This window comes from Rhinopithecus bieti, unplaced genomic scaffold (assembly GCF_001698545.2).
Source record: "Rhinopithecus bieti isolate Rb0 unplaced genomic scaffold, ASM169854v2 scaffold_6063, whole genome shotgun sequence".
NCBI lineage: Eukaryota > Metazoa > Chordata > Mammalia > Primates > Cercopithecidae > Rhinopithecus > Rhinopithecus bieti.
Window position 1 is genome coordinate 1,562,936 of NW_016805186.1, and position 23,521 is coordinate 1,586,456.

Sequence of the window (23,521 nt, forward strand, 5' to 3'; positions counted from 1 at the left end):
AATCACGAATGAACACTAACGGTTATGGGTGCAGGTTTGATGAGAAACTGGCAGTCTCAGAGGATCTCCTCATAAACTACATATCAATTACAAAGAAAAAAATAGTAACTTTGCAGTGGAGAAACTCAGCAGACACAAACTTGACCTGTGATCAAGGTTAACGTGAGCAGTAGTAGGGCAGGTCACCCTCATGTGCCTTCTGACTGATGCAACGAGAAGAGCACAGTATCGTGTCTGTGGTATTCCTGCCAATACTGCTTGGCCTCAGTCTGGACATGAGGAAACATCACATGGACCCAGACTGAAGGACATCCTACACAAAGGCCTTATTCGTTAAAACTGTCAAGGTCTCGAAAGACAAAGCCTGGGTTTGTAGGTTTTGATACTCTAGGCTGAAAAAACCTGAAGAGACACCGGTAAATGAAGCTATGATCCTTGATGAAATCCTGGAGCAGGAAGGAAAAAAGAGACACTGCTGGGAGAGGTGGGGAAATTCAATGGGTCCTGTGGATTATAGCGTGATGTTTTATCAATGTTAATTTCTTGATGTGAATAACTGCATTTTGGAGAGGAATGTAGGGAGTGAGGAAAGCGAGTTGTAGAACTGTATATACAACTGAGTGTTTAGAATGCATAAAACTGCTTTTTATGTATATTTAAGTAGGAGTGTACTTCTTTGGGGAAATACATACTGGAAAATTTAGAGTGTTGCTTCTTTGGGGAAATACATACTGGAAAATTTAGAGTGTTGCTTCTTTGGGGAAATACATGCTGATGAGAAGTCTAACTCTCTCTCAAATGGCTCAGAAAAAGAATAAAGACAATAGCTGAGACAAAGAGAAAGCAAGTGTGTAAAATGTCAGCAAATAGGGAACTTGAGTGAAGCTAACTGGGGGTTCTTTCTGCTGTTCTTGCAATTCTTCTGCAAACACTTCTAAATAAAATTTACACACACACACACACACACACACACACACACACACACACACACACACACGAGAGATGATTTTCTGAATGCCAAACTTTAGATTGCTTAAATGCTCCAAACCTGAAGGAGCACAGCTGCTGTATAAGTGATGTTTATATTTTTAAAATGTATAAAATATCTGAATGCATCATGGCAACAGATGCAACAAAAGATATCAAAATAGAAGTCCCTCATGAACAATACAGGTCACTCCTTATTAGTCTAACGAGTGCTGCAATGTTTAGGTGCATCCTCCTAGATATCTTTCAATGAAGTTAAAGCTATTTATACATACAGATGCTCCTTAACTGATGATGGGACTGTAACTAGATAAACCCATTGTAAGTTGAAAACACCATTAGGTCTAAAGTAGGTTTTGGACTCACGATAGGCTTATCTGGATGTGGCCCCATCATAAGTAGAGGAACATACTTTATACATAAATAGGTATCATTTTAGCACCATCATAAAACTGAAAAAACATTAAGTTGAACCATGTCATAAAACAGTCTGTCACACAGCAACAGCTTTATTTGTAAACACACTGAAACACTGTAGATATTGTTCTATATATTGCTTTTTTGACTCACTTAAAAGTGTCTTCGGACATCTTGCCACATCAGTACATTTGATCTGACTACAATTTTTTAAAATTTTGCTGTCACGAAGTAATATAGGTATCAGAATTTATTCTGTTACTGTCGGACATTTAGGTTGTTTCCTTTGTTTTTTAAACAAATGCGAGCAATGCTAAGTAAAAACCCTTATCACCCTTCACTGTGCATATGTGAGAGGATTTCTGTCAGTTAGGTATGGAGCCTCGACAATACCTACACCAGCTGTACTCTCAACACTAGTATATGAGCATCTCTCAAACGCCCCAACCAACAATGAACAGCACCAATCTCCCCAACCCCACAAAAAAACACATCAATATGCCTTTTTTTTAAAAAAGCTTTTGCAGAATATACAATGCAAATGGTCTCACTTTCTATCTCTAGATTATGAGTGTGGTTAGAAAGATCTTTTCACACGTGTTAACCACTTGCATTTTTTTCTTCAGTGAAATGCCCATTATTCTTTTTATTGGTTTGTAGGTGATACAGTTTGGCTATGTCCCCACCCAAATCTCATCTTGAACTGCAGCTCCCATAATTCCCACGTGTTGTGGGAGGGACCCAGTGGGAGATAACCGAATCATGTGGGCGGCTTCCCCTCTACTGTTCTCGTGGTAATAAGTCTCATGAGATCTGATGGTTTTATAAGGGGAAACCTCCTTCGTTTGATTCTCATTCTCTTTGCCTGCCTGCATGTAAGATGTGCCTTTCGCCTTCTGCCATGATGGTGAGGTCTCCCCAGCCATGCAGAATTGTGAGTCCACAAAACCTCTTCTTCTTTATAATCCAATCTCTGGTATGTCTTTATCAGCAGCATGAAAACAGACGAATACAGTGGGAGTTCTTAATATTTTGCAGCTGCCGCTCTTTTATTACATATATGGCAAACATTTGCTCCTAGCCTGTCTTTGAATTTGGTTTGCAGTTCCTTTGTCATACAGAAGTTTCATACAAAAATAGTCAAATTTACTTGGTATTTGCTTAAAGGCTATACTAGTTTCCCAATTCTGCTGTAACAAAGTACTACAAATGGGATGTCTTAAAACAACAGAAATTTATTTTCTCATAGTTGTGGAGGCTAAATCTGAAATCAAGGCGTCCACGGGGCCATGCTCTGTCTGAAGATTCTAGGGAATGATCCTTCCTTGCCTCTTTCTAGCTTCTGGTAGCTTCTGGCAGTTGCTGGTAATCCATAGCATTCTTTGGCTTGTGGTGGCATCACTCCAATCTCTGCCTCCATTGTCACACGGTGTCCTTCCTCTGTGGCTGTCTGTATACAAATTTCCCCCTTCTTATAAGGTATCAGTCAGTGGATGACAGCCCACTCTCATCCAGTGTGACCTCATCTTAACCTCATCTGCAAAGACCCTACTTACAAATAAGATCACATTCACAGGTACCAGGGTTAGGACTTCAACCTATCTTCTGAGGGGAAAGGACGCAACTGACTCAAAACAGACGCTTGGTGAATGATTTTCATGTTTATGTTCACGAGAGATATTCTCTGTCATTTTCTCTTCTTGCAATGTCTTTGTCAAGTTTGGTATCAGGATTCTTCCGTCTTTGTGAAATAAGCTGGAAGTGTTCCCTCTTCCTCTGTTTTCAAAAACAATATTAAGTGTTTGATAGAACTTACCACTGAAGTCATGGGGGCTGGAATCTATCTTTGTGGGAGAGTTCTGAATTAACAATTTAATTTCAACCAGCCTGGGCAACATAGTGAAACTCTGTCTCTACAAAAAATAAAAATAAAAAATTAACTCGGTGTGGTGGCACACACCTATATATAGTGCCGGCTACTCATGATGCTGAGGTGGGAGGATCATTTGAGCCTCTCACAGTTTTGGGAGCCAGAAATCTGCAATCAGTATCACTGAACTGAAATCAAGGTGTTGACAGGACCACACTCCTTCTGGAGGGCTCTAGGAAAGAATCTATTTCTTGCCTCTTCCAGCTTGCGGTGGCTACCAGCATTCCTTAGCTTCTGGCACACCACTCCGATCAATGCCTCTGTGGTTACATTGTCTTCTCCTCTTCAGTGTCAAACTGTCCTCCAGCTCTTTCTTATAAGGACACTTGTGGTTAATCCAAGATAATGCCCGAATCTCAAGACCCATAATTTAATCACACATGCAAAGATTCTTTTTCCATATAAAGTACCATTTACAATTTCCAGGGATTAGAAATTGATATTTTTGAGGGCCAGTATTCAGCCCACTATACGGCCTTTTTCAAAGTGTTTACTTTCCTAAACTGTTGGGTAATTATTTCTGGCTGAGATATTCATCTGCTTTTAAATACTTCACATGTTTATCTCTGTCTACTGCAGTGCTTATCTGAAAAATAGTGGAGGGTGCAAGTAATTAGGCTTCTGGGCAACAGGAGGGACTTTCTTCTGAATATTAGAAATATTTGGAGCTCTGTCTTGCTTCTTTGCTTCCAGTACTTCTACATATTGTTCTCACTTGAGAGTAGACACCTCTGCTGGCTGTAATTTGGTCCAAACTGGGTAAGATTATAAGGGCTAAACTGTCTTGTTACACCATCAGTGATACCCCAAGGCTTCCTTCTTTTTTAGTAGCTGCTGACTCTAAGCTTGGAATATCCAGAGGCTACACCTACCTTTTCAGTAGTTTTCTTCTGACTGAGTTTAGGTTGGCTTCTTCCTTCAATCTGATCCCAACTTCCTTGTCTTTTAGGACTCCTTACAATTTAGGGGCCACCAAGAAAACTCTTCTTGCTTTCTAACATTTTTACAGGTTTTTTTTTTTTTTAAGAACATAATTTTGGTTTTTTTTTTTCTGCAAAAGACTGAAGGCCAACCTGGGAGGCTAGAAGGTGTGCTCCATTGGTTTAAATTCCAAACTATCTGTAAACCATATTAGTGCCTTTTCCTTACATGATTGCCATTTTATCTTTATTTGTGTCATATAAAGTTCTTAAATTACCTCATCTTCTGAAGCCTCTTTTATTATATACTACTGTATAACGTATATTTTATAACAAGACATGTCATTTCATTAAATGAGTCAGATGAATAGGTAAAAAAGAAATGTATACAGTAATGGACTGAAAAAAATTACTACATAATTGAGGAAAGACTCTTACTTGAGAGAAGTCTAAGACAGTACTCAAAAGAACAGCTCCTAAGATGAGTAACTTCCCACTTTTTCCCAAGGTTGGTTAAATAGGTTAGAAAAAAATAATTTTCAAGTAGTTGTGCTATACAAAAAAAAAAAAAAAAAGAGGAACTGTTTATTATAGAGCTAAAAGCTTTAAGAAAACAAAACTGCTGTGTACAACTCTATTTTTAGAATGAAGAAAATAGCATAAATTTAGGATTGGATCATTCTTAGGTTAACTACCAACACATGTGGCAGATGTTTCCTCTTAAATAGATGCCAACTGAACATAAAGGAAGCAATTCAAATGCAGTATTTACGATTACACTTGAACCTTATTCCAGACTGTCTCAAGTATCCAGTTGTAAACTAAATAAATATTGTTTGTTTAGAGGCATAAATGAAGTAGTAATTGACATGCCAAGCATATTAAAGAGTTAATGCAATTTTAGACAAATACTAGAAGTACCAGGAAAGTAGTTAGCACACTTAAGTTCTGTTCCTATAATTTCATTTACTGGCACATCTCTGGGGTCCTAGTTTCATCATGAACAGTATGTACCTCCAAGGCAGTGCTCCTTAATCTTCATGTGATGGCACCTATAGAGAATGGTAACATACGAATATCTACCCGGTGTAAAAAGAAGAGGTTTACTCAAGGCTGGAAGCTAGCTGATATGGTTTTGCTGTGTCCCCACCCAAATTTCATCTTGAATTACAGTTCCCATAATCCCCATGTGCTGTGGGAGGGATCTGGTGGGTAAGTGACTCATGGGGCAGTTATACCCATGCTGCTGCTTCCATTACAATGAGCTCTCAAGAGATCTGAAAGTTTTATAAGTGGCTTTTCCCTCTTTGCTCAGAACTTCTCCTTCCTGCCATCATGTGAAGAAGGGCATGTCTGCTTCCCCTTCCACCATGATGGTAAGTTTCCTGAGGCCTCCCCCACCATGTCAAACTGTGAGTCAATTAAACCTCTTTCCTTTATAAATTACCCAGTCTTGGGCAGTTCTTTATGGTAGCATGAGAATGAACTAACACACAGGCTTAGGTACTCTTGCTGTCCAGAAAGCTGTGGGACCAACATCTCAGTGCACCTGTAGCCCATTTGTGGTAAACCATTATATCTTGGCCTGTAGTTTGGGGAGCTGTGACCTTGCTACTCAAACTGTGGGCTGCTGATTAGTTTTACTAGGACTCTTGGGAGCTAGTTAAATACTCCACATCATGGGCTCTACCTCAGACCTACTAAATCAGAATCAGTATTTTGACAAGATCCCTAGGTAATTTGCATGTACACTAAAGTTTAAGAGGCACTACTCTAGAAAACTTTCAGCTCAAAAATTCAATTAACCCAAGAATTAATCTGTTTCATAGAAGTGTATTCAAGGGTATTTTTTATGACCTTATTAAATTCCACATGATACAGTAAAATTTAAAACTTTCATATTATACAAGTTTTCCTAATTTTAAAACATAAATGTTGACCTCTGAAACAGAAGGGAAACATATTTACCTGCTTGTATATCTGTCGTAAATACATGATTTCCTCCACAGTTCCCAAGGATATCAGCCTAAGCACTTTGACATCTCTACACTGTCCAATCCTGTATGCTCTGTAAAAGATTAAAATACAAACAAAATCAAGTGAAACAACTTTGGGTTCAAGAGATAGCTTGGGAACATAAAATGGAAAATTATTAAAATTTAATTTAAAATAAACATTTTATGTTTAAATGTGCTATGTTATTTAGTAATAATTCAAAATTCAAATTCATATAAAAGATGTTATTAAGGAGAAAATATTATAGAAAACCTACAAATATCAACTTCATTTGTTAGAAACATCACCTTCCACTGTTTAAAAAATTTTCCTAAATTCAGGCTTTTCTTTTACAGCAGCTTTAAGCTTACAGATTGTTCCCCAAAGCTTTCATTTATATAAAAATCCCCAAAATGCCAACTAATCCACAGAGCCAGAAAGTAGACTAGTGGTTGCTTGCGGATAAGGGGATGGGGAAGAATGGGAGGGGTGGGTCACAAAGGGGCAGAAGGAAAATTCTGGGGTGATAGTTATGTTCATTATGTTAATTGTGGTGATGGTTTCACAGGTACATAAGTCAAAACTTGTCAATTGTATACTTTAAGTATGTACAGTTTATTGCATGTCAATTATACTTTATTAAGATTATTAAAAATAAAAAACCCCACAACTTAGCAAAAAGTAGTTAATCAACTGGAAAGTCGATGGAAGTGCTGGTTTACAGTCCTCATCCGTAGAGATTTCAATTCAGCAGATCTGACTGAATCACTCAGTTGACTGGCATCTAAGGTGTTTCCATACAGACCATGGATGGTTTTAATTAGTGCTAATTAAAATTCTAAACTGATTCATCACAGTGGTTTAACTGTGGGTCTATTCCCCACAGCTTCTCTCATATGGAGGCTTTATACGATGCTCTGTATGAGCACCCAATGCCTGTTACAGTTGCTGAGGGGAACCGGGGCAAGGTCATAGTGCCTATATGCTTGAAAACATTACAATTCGGGGGAAATTTATCTTTGAACTTGTAAGGTCAGCCATATGTTATATTTGATGTTCTCTCTGCCTCCTTTACCCACCCCTCCTCACAAAGGACTTTTACTAGAGGACATCTCTGGATCGTGCAAATCTTACATCTCCAGCAGGAAATGATGGCTCCTGCGACACAGCACCGGCAGGGGTAAGGTACTGCATTCTCACTTCCATTCTGTAACCTGGAGGCAGAGGAGAGGGGCTCAGCATCCCTTTCTCTCCTACAATGCGTTTGGGTTCTAAAGAAAATCAGAAATGGATCTAAGAAAATGTTCTTCGGATGTATGCTTAAGCCAGTTGTTTGGTGAATGGGAGAGATTCCATTAGGATGCATATCCTTCAACCTTTACAGACAAAAATCTTAGACACGTGTTACTGTGCGCCTAAGCTTCATCATTTCTTGATCCATAAAGCAAGGATTTGTAAGTGATGAGTCTTTCACCATGTGGAAAGTGTTGAGGAACTGTTATACAATAGGTAGGTCATTAGCTTTATTTCTGTTCTTAGTTCCTGCTGTCAGAGTCAGTGGAAGGAGAGGGAGAGGAAAAGGAATGCTAGTTACTCAGTTTTATTGTGAACTAACTTTCAGTGAATACCAAAGCACAGTACACTGTGCTTTGAAGAATACTGGGATAATTAATATGTCTCGATGACCTAATGAAAAAGTACAAAATACAACAAATGTCATAAGACCAAAAAAAGGGGCGGAGGGAGATTTTTCTGTGGTTTTCATTTTGACCAATTTCCTTGACAGCTGTCTGTGGAGAGAGGCTGATTAAAAGTGTTAGCTTTGCAGTTAAGACCGCATGGATTCAGATCCTGACCCTGCTACTTACTGGTTGTGACCCGGAGCAAGTTACCTAAGTGCACTGTGCCTCAGCTTTCTCATAAGTAAAATGGGTATTAACAGCGCCCATCACAAAGGATATTCTGAGTATTAAATGAGATAATCCATGGAAAGCACCAAGAGTGACAGTTCCTACTGTATCATAAACACTCAGTAAGTGTAGGCATTATTCCTTTGTCCTCATTTTTCCAAATGTATTTGAATAAAATTGTACACAAAGTATTATTATAAGTAAATATTGTTATTGGTTAGATGGCCTTTCTGCTTCTTAAGAGTTTCTATGTATTTGCCTTTTTCCCTCAGATTAGACTTTTCAAGTGTCTCTATTTTACTCTTTTCAATGAATTAGTTAATATTTATATTATGTTCTTGTTTTTATCTTAATAATGTAATAACGCATATAATTCTATTGTCTTTACTTTGTTCCTTTTCTAGTTTTCTAAATTATTCTTTTACTTTCTTTTTTAATAAATGAATTTAAAAATTGAAATTAGCATCAGAATTTAAATATTGATCCACAGTAATTTCATTGTTATTTCTAAATAGCAAGTTTTTCTCTCTTGATTTCCTCTTATTGTGGCAAAATATACATAACAAAAATCATTTTAAGCAATTTTAAGTGTACAGTTAAGTGGCATTAAGTATATCCACACTGTAATGCAACTATAACACCTATATAGCTATAGACACTTTCCAAACTGAAACTCTGTACTCATTAAACAGTAACTCCCCATTCCCCAGTCCCCCAGCTACTAGCAACTACCATTCTCTTTTCTGTCTCTGTGAATTTGATGACTCTAGGTACAACACGAAATCATACAATCTTTGTCCTTTTCTAGCAAAAACAGGTATCCATTCTTTGTAGCTGATATTAGAGGAAAAACAATTCAATCATGACACCACTGAGGACGATGTTAGCTCTGGGTTTTTCATAAATGACCTTACGTTGAAGTAGTTTCCTTTTTGTTTTTTTTATTGAGACGGAGTCACTCTGTTGCCCAGGCTGGAGTGCAGTGTTGCAATCTCAGCTCACTGCAACCTCCATTTTCCAGGCTTAAGTGATTCTCGTGCCTTGGCCACCCAAGCAAGCAGCTGGGACTACAGGAGCACACCACCATGCCTGGCTAATTTTGATATTTTTTTTGTAGAGATGGGGTTTCATCATGTTGGCCAGGCGGGCCTTGAAGTCCTGACCTCAAGAGGTGTAAGCCACCGTGCCTGGCTTGTTTCCTTTTATTTTTAATGTGTTGTTTTGTCATCTTTAAAAGATGTTGAATTTTGTCAAATACTTTTCCGCATCAATGAAATGACTGTGTGTCTTTATTCCTTCATTCGTTACTGTGGTGTATTACACTGACTTTTGAAGGATGTTGAACTATTTTTGAATTCCAGGAATAAATCCTACTTTGTGTATCATCCTTTCAATATGCTGCTGAATTCAGTTTGCTAGCATTTTACAGAGTATTTTTGCATTAACATTCACAAGGATTATTGGTCTGTAGTTTTCTTTCTCGCAGTCTTTGATTTTGGTATTGGAGTAATGCTGGCTTTAGAGAATGAATTGGAACGGGTTTCTTCCTCTTCAGTTTTTTGGAAGTGTTTGAGAAGGACTGGTGCAAATTCTTCCTTTTTTTTTTCTGAGATAGAGTCTCACTCTGTCGCCAGGCTGGAGTGCAATGGCTCAATCTTGGCTCACTGCAACCTCTGACTCCCTGGTTCAAGTTATTCTCCCGCCTCAGTCTCCTGAGTAGCTGGGATTACAGGCATGTGCCACCATGCCCAGCTACTTTTTGTATTTTTAGTAGAGACGGGGTTTCACCGTGTTGGCCAGGATGGTCTCGAACTCCTGAAATCGTGATCCGCTCGCCTCAGCCTCCTAAAATGCTGGGATTACAGGCATGGGCCACTGTGCCCAGCTGGATTGGTGCAGACTCTTTAAATGCTTGGTAGAATTCATCAGTAAAGTCTTAAGGTCCTGGGCTTTACTTTGTTCAGAGGTTTTTGATTACTGATTCAATTTCCTTAAATAGTTATAGGTATATTCAGGTTTTCTACGTCTTCATGACATTCTTCCTAGATGTACATTTCTAGCAATTCATCCATTTCATGTAGACTATTCAATTTGTTGGTATGCAAATGTTCACAGTACTCTCTTATACTCCTTTTTATTTCTGTAAAATCAGTAGCAATGTCTCCTTTTTTTTTTTGATGTTAATTATTTGAGTCTTCTTTCTTTTCTCTTAGTCAATCTAGCTAAATATTTATCCACCATTTTCTTGATCTTTTCAAAGAACCAACTCTTGGTTTCACTGACTGCCTCTGTTGCTTTTCTATTCTTTGTTTTACTTATCTCTGTTCTAACATTTGTTGTTTCCTTCCTCTGGCTAGCTCTGGGGGTTTTCCTTTTCCTAGTTCCTTAAGGTGAAAAGTGAATTGTTGATTTAGACCTTTCTTCTTTTCTAACGTAAGCATTTACAGCTATAAATTTCCCTCTTAGCATTACTTTTGCTGCGTCCTGTAAGTTTTGGTGTGTGTTTTCATTTACTTCAAGCTATTTTCTAATGTCCCTTGTGAATTATTCTTCAACCCTTTCGTTAAGCATGTGTTGTTTAACTTCCATATATTTGTGAATTTTTCAATTTTTCTTCTGCTGTTGATTTCCAGTTTCACTGTATTGTCATTGGAAAAAAATGAATGATTTCAATCTTTTAAAATGTATTTAAAAACTTGTTTTGGGGCCTAACACATGATTTATCCTGGAGTGTTCACTGTGTACTTGAGAAAAATACATATTCTGCTGTTGTTGGAAGGAAAATTCTATACATCTCTGTTATAGTGTTGTTCAAATCCTCTCATTACTTACTGATCTTCTGTCTGAATGTTTTACCCATCATGAAAGTCGGCTATTGAAGTCTCCCACTATTATTGCAGAGCTGTTTTTCCCTTCAATTCTGTCAAAGTTTGCTTCATACACTTTGGGGCTCTATTGTTTGTTGAATTTATGTATATAATTGTTAAATCTCCTTGGTGAATCTACTTTTTACCATCAGATAATGCCTTTCTTCTCTTCTAACAGTTGTTGACTTGAAGTCTATTCTGTCTAATATTAACACAACCACCCCTGCTCTCTTTTGGTTACTATTTGCATGAAATATCTTTTTCCATGCTTTTATTTTCAACCTGTATATATTCTTGGATCTAAAGTGAGTCTCTTATGGATAAGATACAGTTGGACACTGTTTTTTAAATCTGTTCTGCCAATCTACATCTTTTAATTAGGGAATTTGATCCATTTACATTTGAAATAATTAAGAATAGGGAAGAACTCACTTTTGCCACTTTATTTATTTTCTGTATGTCCTATAACTATTTTGCCCCTAAATTCCTCCATTATTGCCTTCCTTTGTGTTTAATTGATGTTTTTAGTGACATATTTTTATTCCTTTCTCATTTCCTTTTACATATACTTTAGATGCTTTCGTTGTGGTTACCATAAGGATTATACATAATATCCTAAGTTGTAACAACCTTAAATCAATTCATCTTACACTGATATCAATGTACTTATCGACATAGATTTATAATTATTTTATGCATGTATCTTTTAAATCCTGAAAATGAAAAAGCAGAATTATAAGCCAGAATTATGATACGGGTATTTATGTTTGTCCATGTACTTACCTTAACCGGAGATCTATCTTTATCTTTTTGTGTGACTTTGAGTTACTGTCTAGTGTCCTTTCATTTCATCTTGAAGGTCTCCCTTCAGGATTTCTTTCTTTTTTTTTTTTTTTTGAGACTGAGTCCCGCTCTGTCGCCCAGGCTGGAATGGGGTGCAGTGGCACAATCTCAGCTCACTGCATGCTCCGCCTCCCAGGTTCAAGCAATTCTTTGCCTCAGCCTCCCAAGTAGCTGGGATTACAGGCACCTGCCACCATGCCTGGCTAATTTTTGTATTTTAGTAGAGACGGGGTTTCACCATCTTGACCAGGCTGGTCTTGAACTCCTGACCTCATGATCCACCCATCTCGGCCTCCCAAAGTGCTGGGATTACAGGCGTGAGCCACCACACCAGGGCTAGGATTCCTTACAGGGCTGGTCTACTGGTAATGAACTCCCTCAAGTTTTTGTCTGTCTGCAAGTATCTCAACCCTCATTTGTGAAGGGCAGTTTTGCCCAATATAAAATTCTCGGTAAACACTTTTTCTTTGTTGCTCAGTTGATGGTTTTTTTGTTTTGTTTTGTTTTCCCAATACATTAAATATATCATTCCACTGCCTTCTGGATTGCAAAGTTTCTGCTGGCAAATCCACTGATAATCTGAATGGAAATTCCTTGTACATGACATGTTGCTTTTCTCTCGTTGCTTTCAAGATGCTGTCTTTGTGGACAGTTTGATCACAATGTGCCACAGTGTGGATCTCATTGGGTTTGTACTATCTAGACTCGGTTGATCTTCTTGTATTTGTACATCCATATTTCCCCTCAAATTTGGAGAGCTTTTCATTATTTCTGAATCTACCCTTTTGTCCTGTCCCCTTTCTTCTGAGCCTCCATAATGTATATATTGGTCCATCTGATAGTGTCCCATATGTTCCCTTTCCCTTTTTGTTTTGCTTCTCAAATTAAATAATTTCAAATAACCTATCTTCAGGTTTGCAGACTCTTTCTCCCTATTTGGTCTGCTGTTGAACCCCTCTAGTGAATTTTTCCATTTCAAAATTGAATTTCATGTCCAGAATTTGTTTCTCTCTTTTTTTTAATTTCTATCTCTTTGTTGATATTCTCACCTTGCTCATATATCCTTTTCCTCACTAGTTCTTTCTCTGTGTTTTACTTTCACTCTTGAAGTATTTAAGACACTTATTGTAAAGTCTTTGTCTAGAGCTCCAATGCCTGTTTTGCTTCAGGGACAGTTAGTTTCTGGAGATTTATTTTGTTACTCTGAATAAGCCGTATTTTCTTCCTTTCCTTTCCCTTCCTTTCCGTGTTTTTTTTTTTTTTTTTTTTTTAATGTCTTGTGGTCTTTTCATGAAAACTACCATTTGGAAAGGCAGCCAACTCCCCTAGTCTTTGCAAATTGGTATGGAAGATCTTAATTAATTAGCAGGGTGTGTCTTAAGCCTTGGGGACAGCATAGGGTGAAGGCTAAAAGTCTTCTCAGGACATTTCTGGGTATACATCCTGCCTGGGTATGGTGCTATCTTGGCTCACTGCAGCCTCCACCTCCCGGGTTCAAACGATTCTCAGCCTCCTGAGTAGCTGGGACCACAGGCGCACACCACCACACCTGACTAATCTTAGTAGAGATGGGGTTTGACCATGTTGGCCAGGCTGGTCTTGATATCCTGACCTCAAGTGATCCACCCGCCTTGGCCTCCCAAAATGTTGGGATTACAGGTATAAGCCATTGTGCCCAATGTCATTAAAGTTTTATCATGACATTGCAACAATTCAGTCACATCATCAGGCTTTGTTTCTAATTCTAGTTCTCTATTTCCACCACATCTGGAATTACTTCCTCTACTAAAGTCCACCTCCTCAAAATCATCCACGAGGGTTGGAATCAACTTCTTCCAAACTCCTGTTTGATATTTTGACCTCTTCTCATGAATCACAAATATTCTTAAATGGTATCTAGAATAGTGAATCCTTTTCAGAAGGTTTTCAATAGACTTTGACCAGATCCATCAGAGGAATCACTACATATGACCGCTTATAGCCTTACAAATTGTATTTCTTAATAAGAGTTGAAAGTCAAAAGTACAACTTGATCCATGGGCTGCAGAATGGATGTTGTGTTATTGTATAAACAACATTACTCTCCTTGTATATCTCCATCAGAACACTTGGGTGACTACGGGCATTGTCAATAAGCAGTAATATTTGGAAAGAAATCATTTTTTTTCTGAGCAGTAGGTCTCAACAGTGGGATTAAAATATTTGGTAAACCATCCTGTAAAGAGATATGCTATTACCCAGGCTTTGTTGTTCCATTTATAAAGCCCAGGCAGAGTAGAGTTAGCATTACTTTTAAAGCCCCTAAGATTTTCAGAATGATAAATGAGCACTGGCTTCCATTTAAAGCCACCAGCTGCATTAGTCTCTAACAAGAGAGTCAGCCTATCTTTTGAAGCCAGGTATTGACTTCTCCTCTTTAGTGACTACAGTTCTCAATGACATCTTCTTCCAATATAAGGTTGTTTTGTTCTCATTGAAAGTCTGTTTAATGTAGGTACCTTAATTTGCTGCAGTTTTTCTACATCAGCACTTGCTGTTTCACCTTGCACTTTTTTGTTATAGAGGTGGCTGCTTTCCTTAAACATCATGAACCAATCCCTGCAGCTTCAAACTTTTCTTCTGCTACTTCCTTGTGTCTCTCAGCCTTCAAAGAACTGAGGTGTTTTAGAGCCTTGCTCTGGATTAGGTTGTGGTTTAACGGAATGCTGTGGTTGGTGTGATCTTTGATCCAGACCACTATAACTTTCTTTGTATCAGCAATGAGGCTGTTTGGTGCTCTTGTCATTCATGTGTTCACTGGAGTAGCACTTTTAATTTCCTTCAAGAACTTTTCCTTTGCATTCACAACTTGGCCAACTATTAGGTACAAGAAGCCTAGCTTTTGGTCCACCTTGGCTTTCAGCATGTCCTCCTCACTAAACTTAATCATTTTTAGCTTTTGATGTAAAGTGACAGACATGCAACTCTTCCTTTCACTTGACCACTTAAAGGCCATTGCAGAGGTATTAATTGGCCTAATTTAAATACTGTGTCTCAGGGAAGAGAGGCCTAAGGGAGGGAATGAGACAGGGGAATGGCCAGTAAGCGGAGTAGTCAGAACACACACAACATCTGCCAATTAAGTTCATCGTCTTATGAGGGCATGGTTCATGGAGCTCCAAAACAAATACAATAGCAACTTCAAAGATCGGTAATCACAGATCGCCATCACAGATGTGATAATGAAAAACGTACATTCTCACAGAGACACAAGTGGCATAGAGACACAAGTGAGCATATGCCATTGGAAAAATGGTGCTGGAAGACTTGCTTGACTCAGGATCTCTACAAACCTTTCATTTGTAAATAAGGCAATTATCTGTGAAGCCCAATAAAGTGAAGTGCAATAAAATGAGATGTGTCTGTATACAGTTATTAAATTATGGTAGATAACTTTTATTTAAGTAATTTATATACTTATTTAGCCTCGTTGATTTATTATTATTTATTATTCTTTTTGAGACGGAGTCTCACTCTGTCGCCCAGGCTGGAGTGCAGTGACGCAATCTTTGATCACTGCAAGCTCCGCCTCCTGGGTTCATGCCCTTCTCCTGCCTCAGCCTCCCGAGTAGCTGGGACTACAGGCGCCCGCCACCACGCCCGGCTAATTTTTTGTATTTTTAGTAGAGATGGGGTTTCACCATGTTAGCCAGGATTGTTACCATCTCCCTGCTTTGAATTTTTAATCTTATTTTCAACTTTCTGTGTCTTTTTTATTTACATACATGTTTCATAATAAGCATAAACCTGAGTCTAATTTTTCCTTTCTGCCAGCCCCACTTTTTTCATTCTTTCTAAAAAGAGTCTCAACATATTAATATTTATGTTTGGATTTACTTCTGACACTTCATTGGTCATGCTTTCTGAGTTTCCCCCATCTTCCCAACACAACGATGTATTTCCTATCAAGTACTAAAATAATTACATTTTCTTGGTAATCTTATTTCTTGTGCAAGCTTTACACCTAATATCCAGTGTTTTTCAAAGTGGAGCTGAGAACCAATTGTATCATAATCACCTTGGGTAGTTTTTAAAATTAATTGTGGCAAAACACACATCACATGATTTACCATTTTAGCTATTTTTAAGAATACAGTTCAACGGTAATAAATTTGGTTTTCTAGCCATCGTCACTATCCATTGCTACAATTTTTTAAATTATCCTAAACTGAAATTCCATACCCATTACACAATACTTCCCCATTCCTCCCTATCCTTATCCCCTAATAAGCACTGTTCCACTTTCTATCTCTATGGATTTGACTATTCCAGGTATTTCGTAAAAGCAGAGTCATACAATATTTGTCCTTTCATAGCTGGCTTATTTCATGTAGCATAATGTCTTCAAGGTTTGTCTATGTTGTAGCAATGATCAGAATTTCATTTCTTTTTAAGGCTGAATAGTATTCCATTTTATGTGTATGTCATATTTTGTTTATCCATTCATCCATCGATGGACACCTGAGTTGCTTCCACGTTTTAGCTATTGTGAATATAGGTGCTATGAACATGAGTGTACAAATATCTCTTCAGTCTCTGCTTTCAATTCCTTTTGGTTTATACCCAGAGTGGAAGTGTAATTGCTGGATCTTGTGGTAATTTTATGTTTAAGTTTTTGAGGAACCACCATGCAGTTTTCCACAGCAGCTGTGCCACTTGACACTTCCATCCACAATGCACAAGGGTTCTAATTTCTCCATATCCTCAACTAGGACTTGTTGTTTTCCATTGTTGCTTTTATTTTTACAACAGTCATCCCAATGTGTGTGAAGTTGTATCTCATTATATGTTGTATAATGGCATCCTATTCTTATTTTATTCCCTTCAATGTCTGTTTTCACCTTTGCCCTTTGCTTTCTTGCTAGGCTAGCTTTATTAAAATGTTTCATAATTCTTCATTTCCCATTCATCATTAAAATGATGACTAGGTGAATCACTGGAAAGCCGGTCTGTGTTTTCACACAGGTAACACGTGTATTTCCCTTTTTCATGTCCTAGGGAGATCTGGAAGTACCACAGGCTTTGCTCTGGCTTTATGATCTGGTTCCAACACCCATTCTAGGAAGCTTTCTATAGTCAGATTCCCCATTTATTTATAAAATGTGTAAAATTATTCTTTCAGCTTTAATCAAAGAGTACCTGTTACAGCCAAACTCTCTGTAAAGTAGGGTGTGGGAGGGGAATTTGTATTAGAGTCAGGACATTATCAGTTTTCCAGAAGGATGCACTCTGTCTACTCCCACATACTGTAGTTGCAACCCCATGCTTAAAATTTCTGTATTCTTTCCTGTAGACTTTGTAGTATTTCTCTGCTGATATCCTGATCACAGATTCTACTTGCTTTTTATCTTCCAGGAGTTTCTCAAAACTTCTAATCTACTAGTATAGAACTATCCTATTTTCCTGCAGTATTAGGAATTTACATTTCTGTCATATTAACAGGATTCTGAGATGGATGAAAAATAAATGGCTATTTTGGACTGTTATTTGGCTTGAGAAGGTCAGGATTATCTTAAATATACGTTTTACAAGTTTTCCCCTTTCTTCTCAACATAGTCATAGTATAAGCAACCTTAAAAGTTCAAGAGTATTTTTAGATTAAGTTCGCAGATCACTTTAAATTTTGTCAGTATTATACCTGTCAATGGCTTGAAGATCATTGGCTGGATTCCAAGTAGGATCAAATAATACAACAACATTGGCACCCACAAAATTGAGGCCTAGTCCACCAGCCCTGGAGTAAAGAGAAAAAAAAAAAGCACATTAGAACAGCAAAAACTGATTGTGCTATAACTCAACTGTGCCAGGTTTCTATAGCCAAAACAGTACAATATCTCATTAATTTCATCAAAGTAAGGTGGTGATTAAAATACAAATATGCCACAAATAAAATATTTAAGGCACAATTTTATTTCTACCACTCTAGAAAATCCCTTAGAAACTGACCATTAGAGGCCATGTAAATAGGTTGTGCTGGTTTTACTTTTTTGTGATACTCAAATACTGTTTCTGCAAGATTTTCCTAATATAATTTTAAAACTGTTAGTACATTCTAGCTAAATAAAGTAATATATACATTTAAAAACTCAATTCAGGAATAGATGCACATCTTCTTCTTCCACTAAGTGCAGCTAAAACTCTGGATATTACACAGAAAATAAACGTAAAACTCTGAAAGGTACGGAGAAGATAGGCAGGCTAGGGACTACAAGGCCTAAGGAACGGCATGACAGTGAAAGCTTAGCTTTCCTTTTTGCTTAAGATACCACAGGCTGGGTTCTTAACATATCCCAAGCTGTCGGAAATGCCAAAAGTCACAGACAAAAAAAAAAAAAAAAAAAAAAAAAAAAAAAAAAAAAATAAAAAAAAAAATCCCAAAAGAGCCTTTTCCCTTTAGCCAAAGAACCAGGAAAGGTATAGCCTTGAAAGGCAGAAAAATGTGAGACAATAACCACTCTACTCCTGCCAAACACCAAGGAACAATCTGTGACCCCATCCCTACCTTAGTCACCAAAGGATGAATGAGTATGCTCGACTTCTACTCTTGCCTGGCTATCATGAGACACTACCATGGATTCCTGCTAGGGTGGTGTCACAGAAGCATGAGTGAGGAGCCAGAGCTTTCATTTTCTGCCCAATGATACCAGGGTCTCCCTTCATGGTGTCAGGGGACGCCAGGTGGGACCAGTAGTAAAGCACTTCCCTCTCAGGCTATCAGCAGAGACCAAATATGGAACCTGGCTTTCCACCCCTACTTGGCTGCCATGGTGTCAGAGGAGGTATACTAAAATGGAAGATTTAAATCAGATGCAGAGTCTCATAACACAATACTCAAAATGTCCAAGATACGACGATACAATTAAAAAAATCACTTATACCAAGAACCAGGAAAATTACAGCCTGAATAAGACTGAGATGAATCAGATGTTAGAATTACCTGATAAGAATTTTAACAAAGTCATCAAAAAAATGTTTCAACAATTACAAACATGCTTGAAACAAACAAAAAATTGAGTCTCAGCAAAAAAAAAAAAAAAAAAAAAAAAAAAAGGATATAAAGAGCAAAATACAAATTTTGGAATGGAAAATAGCTGAAATACAGAACTTGCCAAATGGGCTCAATACTACAGTGGAAAAGACAAAAGACAGAATCAAGAACCAATATCAATTACGAAATGTGAACAACAGAGAGAAACATCAGAAACCATGGAGATCAGAAGAAAGTGGCATATCTTTCAAGTGCTGAAAGAAAGGAACTGTCAACCCAGAATTCTATACTCAGTGAAAATATCCTTCAGAAAGGGAAGGGAGATATGACATTCTTAGACTAAGGAAAACTAAGAGCACCTGTTACCAGCAGACTTAACCTAAAAGACTGGTGGCTAGAAAGTTCATAAGGAAGAGAAAAAAAGATAGCAGAAGAAGGCTTGGAACTACAGAAAGGAAAGAGGAAGATCAGAATAGGTTAAAATAGGGGTGAATATAAATACTACTTTATTTCTCATGAGTTTCATAAATCACTTTCATGGTTAAAGGAAAACTGCAACACAATCTGATATGCTGCTTAAGGTATGTGGAGGAAATATCTAAGACAATTATATCTTAAAAGTGGAGTAGGAAAAGAAGCTTAAATGTAAGTAAAATTTCTATATGTCATTCAAACTAGTAAACCTGTTTATCAGTAGACTGTGAGAGGTTACTATGTACAATGTAATACCCAGAGCAACCACCAGGAAGCTACACAAAGCAATATACTAACAAACATAGACAAAACAAATACATAAACAAATACAGAATCCTAAAAAAAAGTCTAAATAAGAGAAACAGTGGAACTAGAAATAGGAGATAAAAATATAAAAGTTAAATAAAAAATATAAATAATTACCTTCAATATAATGGCCCAAATACACCATTTAAAATCATAAGATTGGCAAGGTAGATTGAAAAAACAATATGCTCTCCACAAAAAAAAAAAAAAAAAAAAACCACTTTAAATATGATGACATAGCTAGGTTGAGAGTGAAAGGATGATAAAAGATAAACCAGGCAATTATTAAAGAAAAAAGCAAAACTGGCTATATTAACATCAGCCCAAGTATATGTCAGAGCAAAGAAAGTTACTAGTGAAAACAGGGACAATGCATAAGGACAAAAAGATCAATCTGCCAAAACACCAAACAGCACCAGAACAGCAGAGCTGAAAAATACATGAAGTCAAATTAATCAAGCTGAAAAGAGAAACAGACAAATGCACAATTATAGTTGAGGATTTCAACATCCCACATTCAGCAACTGGTAGAACTCCTAGAGAGAAAACTGGCAAGGATAGAAAAGAACAAAATGGCCCACCAACAGGATCTAAACGACATATACAGAAAACTCCACCTAGAACAGCACGATACACACACTTTTTTTTTCCTGGTTCCTATAGAACATTCACCAAGGTAGATCAAATCCTGGGCCATAAAACAAACCTCAACAAACTTAAAAGAACTGAAATTAAACGGATATATACTGAGTATAACGGTATTATACTGAGTATGTTCTCTAACAGTAATGGAATCAAACTAGCAACACATTTCAGGAGGACGACAAAAAAAAATTCCAAACACTTAGAAATTGAACAACATACATCTAAACAGCTCATGAGTCAAACAAAATCTGAAATCCCAAAAAATTGTGAAAAAAAATACAAGGAGAAATAAATGATAATGTAACACAAATGAAAACACAACATATGAAAACATGCAGGGCTTAGGAAAATTTATAACACTAAATGCTTATATTAGAAAAAAGCTAAAGGTCTCAAACCAATCATCTGAAGTCCTCCCTTTAAAAAACCAGAAAGCCAGGCGCGGTGGCTCAAGCCTGTAATCCCAGCACTTTGGGAGGCCGAGATGGGTGGATCACGAGGTCAGGAGATCGAGACCATCCTGGCTAACACGGTGAAACCCCGTCTCTACTAAAATACAAAACTAGCCGGACGCGGTGGTGGCGCCTGTAGTCCCAGCTCCTCGGGAGGCTGAGGCAGGAGAATGGCGTAAACCCGGGAGGCGGAGCTTGCAGTGAGCTGAGATCTGGCCACTGTACTCCAGCCTGGGCGACAGAGCGAGACTCCGCCTCAAAAAAAAAAATAAAAAACCAGAAAAAGCAGCAAAAAAAAGCAAGCAGAGGGAAGGAAATAACAAAAAAGCAGAATCAATAAATTGAACACAGAAAATAATAGAGAAAATCAATGAAAAAAAGCTGATTCGTTGCTAAACTAGCAATGACAAAGATAAAAGAAAATACAAAAATTACCAATATTAGGAATGAAGTAAGGGATATCACTACATATCCTACTGCTATTAAAAGGATAAATGAATGCTATAAAAAATTTTATGGTCATAAATTCAACAAGCTAGAAGAAAACAATTCCTCAAAACTGCAAACCACTGAACTCAACTAAATGAAACAGACAACCTGAATAGTCCTATAACCATTAAAGAAATTGAGTATGTATTTAAAAAACTCTTAGGGAAAAAAATAACCCCCTCCAGGCCCAGATGATTCCACTGGAGAATTTTACCATTTACAGAAGCATTAACACCAGCTTTATACAATAAGCACATGAAGAGATGTTTAATATCATTAGATATTAGGTAAATGCAAATCCAAACCACAATAACATGTCTCTACATGCCCATCAGAATGGCTAAAATAAAAAAAATAGTGATAGCAAACGTTAGTGAAAAAGGAGAGGAACTTGATCACTCACACACTGCTGTTGGGAATATAAAACCATACAGCCACTTTGGAAACAGTTTAGCAACTTCTTATAAAACAAAATATGCAACTACCACGTAATGCAGCAGTTGCACTATTTATCATTTATCCCAGAGGAACGAAAACTAATGTTCAAACAAAAATGTGTACACAAATGTTAATAGCTTTATCTGTAATAGCTGAAAACTGGAAACAACCCAGATGCCCTTCAACAGGTGAATGTTTAAACAAACTGGTATCCATATCATGAATACTAAGAGCAATAAAAAGAAAAGAACCATTGATACATATAACAACTGGATGAATTTACAGGGAAGTATGCTGAGTGAAAAAAGCCAGTCCCAAAAGGTTACATACTTTATGACTCCCTTTACGTAACGTTCTTATGTTATTCTAAATTATAGAAATGGAGAACAGATTAGTGGTTTCTAGGGCTCAGGGAGAAAGGGGAGAGAGGAAAGTAGATGTGGCTATTAAAGGACAGCATGAGGGATTCTTGTGATAGAAATCTTATGCTCTTCACCGTATCAATGTCAGTATCCTGGTTGTGATAATGTACTACCGTTTTACAAGATATTACATTGGGGAAACTGGGTAAAGAGGGCCTGGGATCACTCTGTATTATTTCTTAAAACTACTTGTGAATCTAGAAATATCTCAGAATAAAAAGTTTAATTTAAAAATATGGCGAACAATAACATCCAGATAGCCTTAACACAGAATGGATTCTTAAGTACATATTATTTCCACACCACATGTTGATCACAATGCAGGCAGTCAGGGTGCTACTGCATATACTTCAGGCTTGTCATAGTAAATACAGAGAGCGCCAAGAGTTACACTGCAACAGGATGCCACACGCTCTCTCTCCGAAAGGAAGAGAACAAGACGAAATAGCATCAACGCTCATTTTATAACGAGCTACATCTAATACTTCCCTGGGCCCAGAGCTCTTTTTCTCCATATACTTCCTCTTTGGGCTGGTGATACCACACATATACTCACTCATCAAAGTCAAAAGCCATGCTAAGTATCATTATAGACGTTTTCTTCTCCATCACTACTTCTCTTTCCCACTAAAAGCTAACCAGTATCAAGTCCTGTCACATTTAGCTCAGAAATGTTTTTCTCTTGAGTCCCTTCTCCATTGCTGTCACCACTGCCCTTTTTAGAGCTATCAGATTGCACTTGCATGTATTACTTCATTGGCCTTCTAATTGTCCTCCCTTACTTCAGACCTTACATCCATGCCCATTCTCACATTACATAAAAATTATTTTAAGCACAGAATATACAGAACTAAGTGTACCACTCAACTGGAAAATTTTACTTTTGCAGTATAGTCCCCCAAATCCTTAACTTAATCCTTACAAGTTAGTAAGTATGAAAGCATTGTACTTCAAATTATAGGGTTTGCTTAGAAAGCTGTTTGTAGTTTAAAACCCATTAATTCCTATTCATCAGAGACCAATAGGCCTCAGTGACCAGGCCTACCATCTCTGCAGCTGGTATCACACCAGTCATTCTTGATACCTATCCCACAAATGACCAAAACACTTCAAGTTACCTTCATACAATTTTCTCTGCTCTCTTATTTACCTGGCTAACTTCTCCTTGTCCTTCAAGTGTCACTAACAAAGCCTGAACTAAATCTCTCTTCTCTGTGCCTCCTCCTACCCTGCATTCACCATACTGTATTGAACTATCCTTTTACATGTTTCTGAAAAACTCCTGCACCCCTCTACTTTTTGAGTTACAAACTTTGAGAGACCTGTCACTCTCTGACAGGCCCTGTCACAGAGTGGATACTTACACTCTCTTTGTTAAACTGAGCTTCATTAAAATAAC

At 37.5% G+C, this 23,521-nt stretch overlaps 1 protein-coding gene across 1 annotated transcript in view; it reads right to left on the minus strand.

Moving 5' to 3' along the window:
• Positions 1-23,521, minus strand: part of ERCC6L2 (ERCC excision repair 6 like 2) — a 136,830-nt gene that overhangs the window by 53,517 nt on the left and 59,792 nt on the right. Inside the window, 2 exon segments of the mRNA XM_017871507.1 lie at positions 6,223-6,322; positions 17,547-17,642. Coding sequence (XP_017726996.1) covers positions 6,223-6,322; positions 17,547-17,642 — 196 coding nt within the window.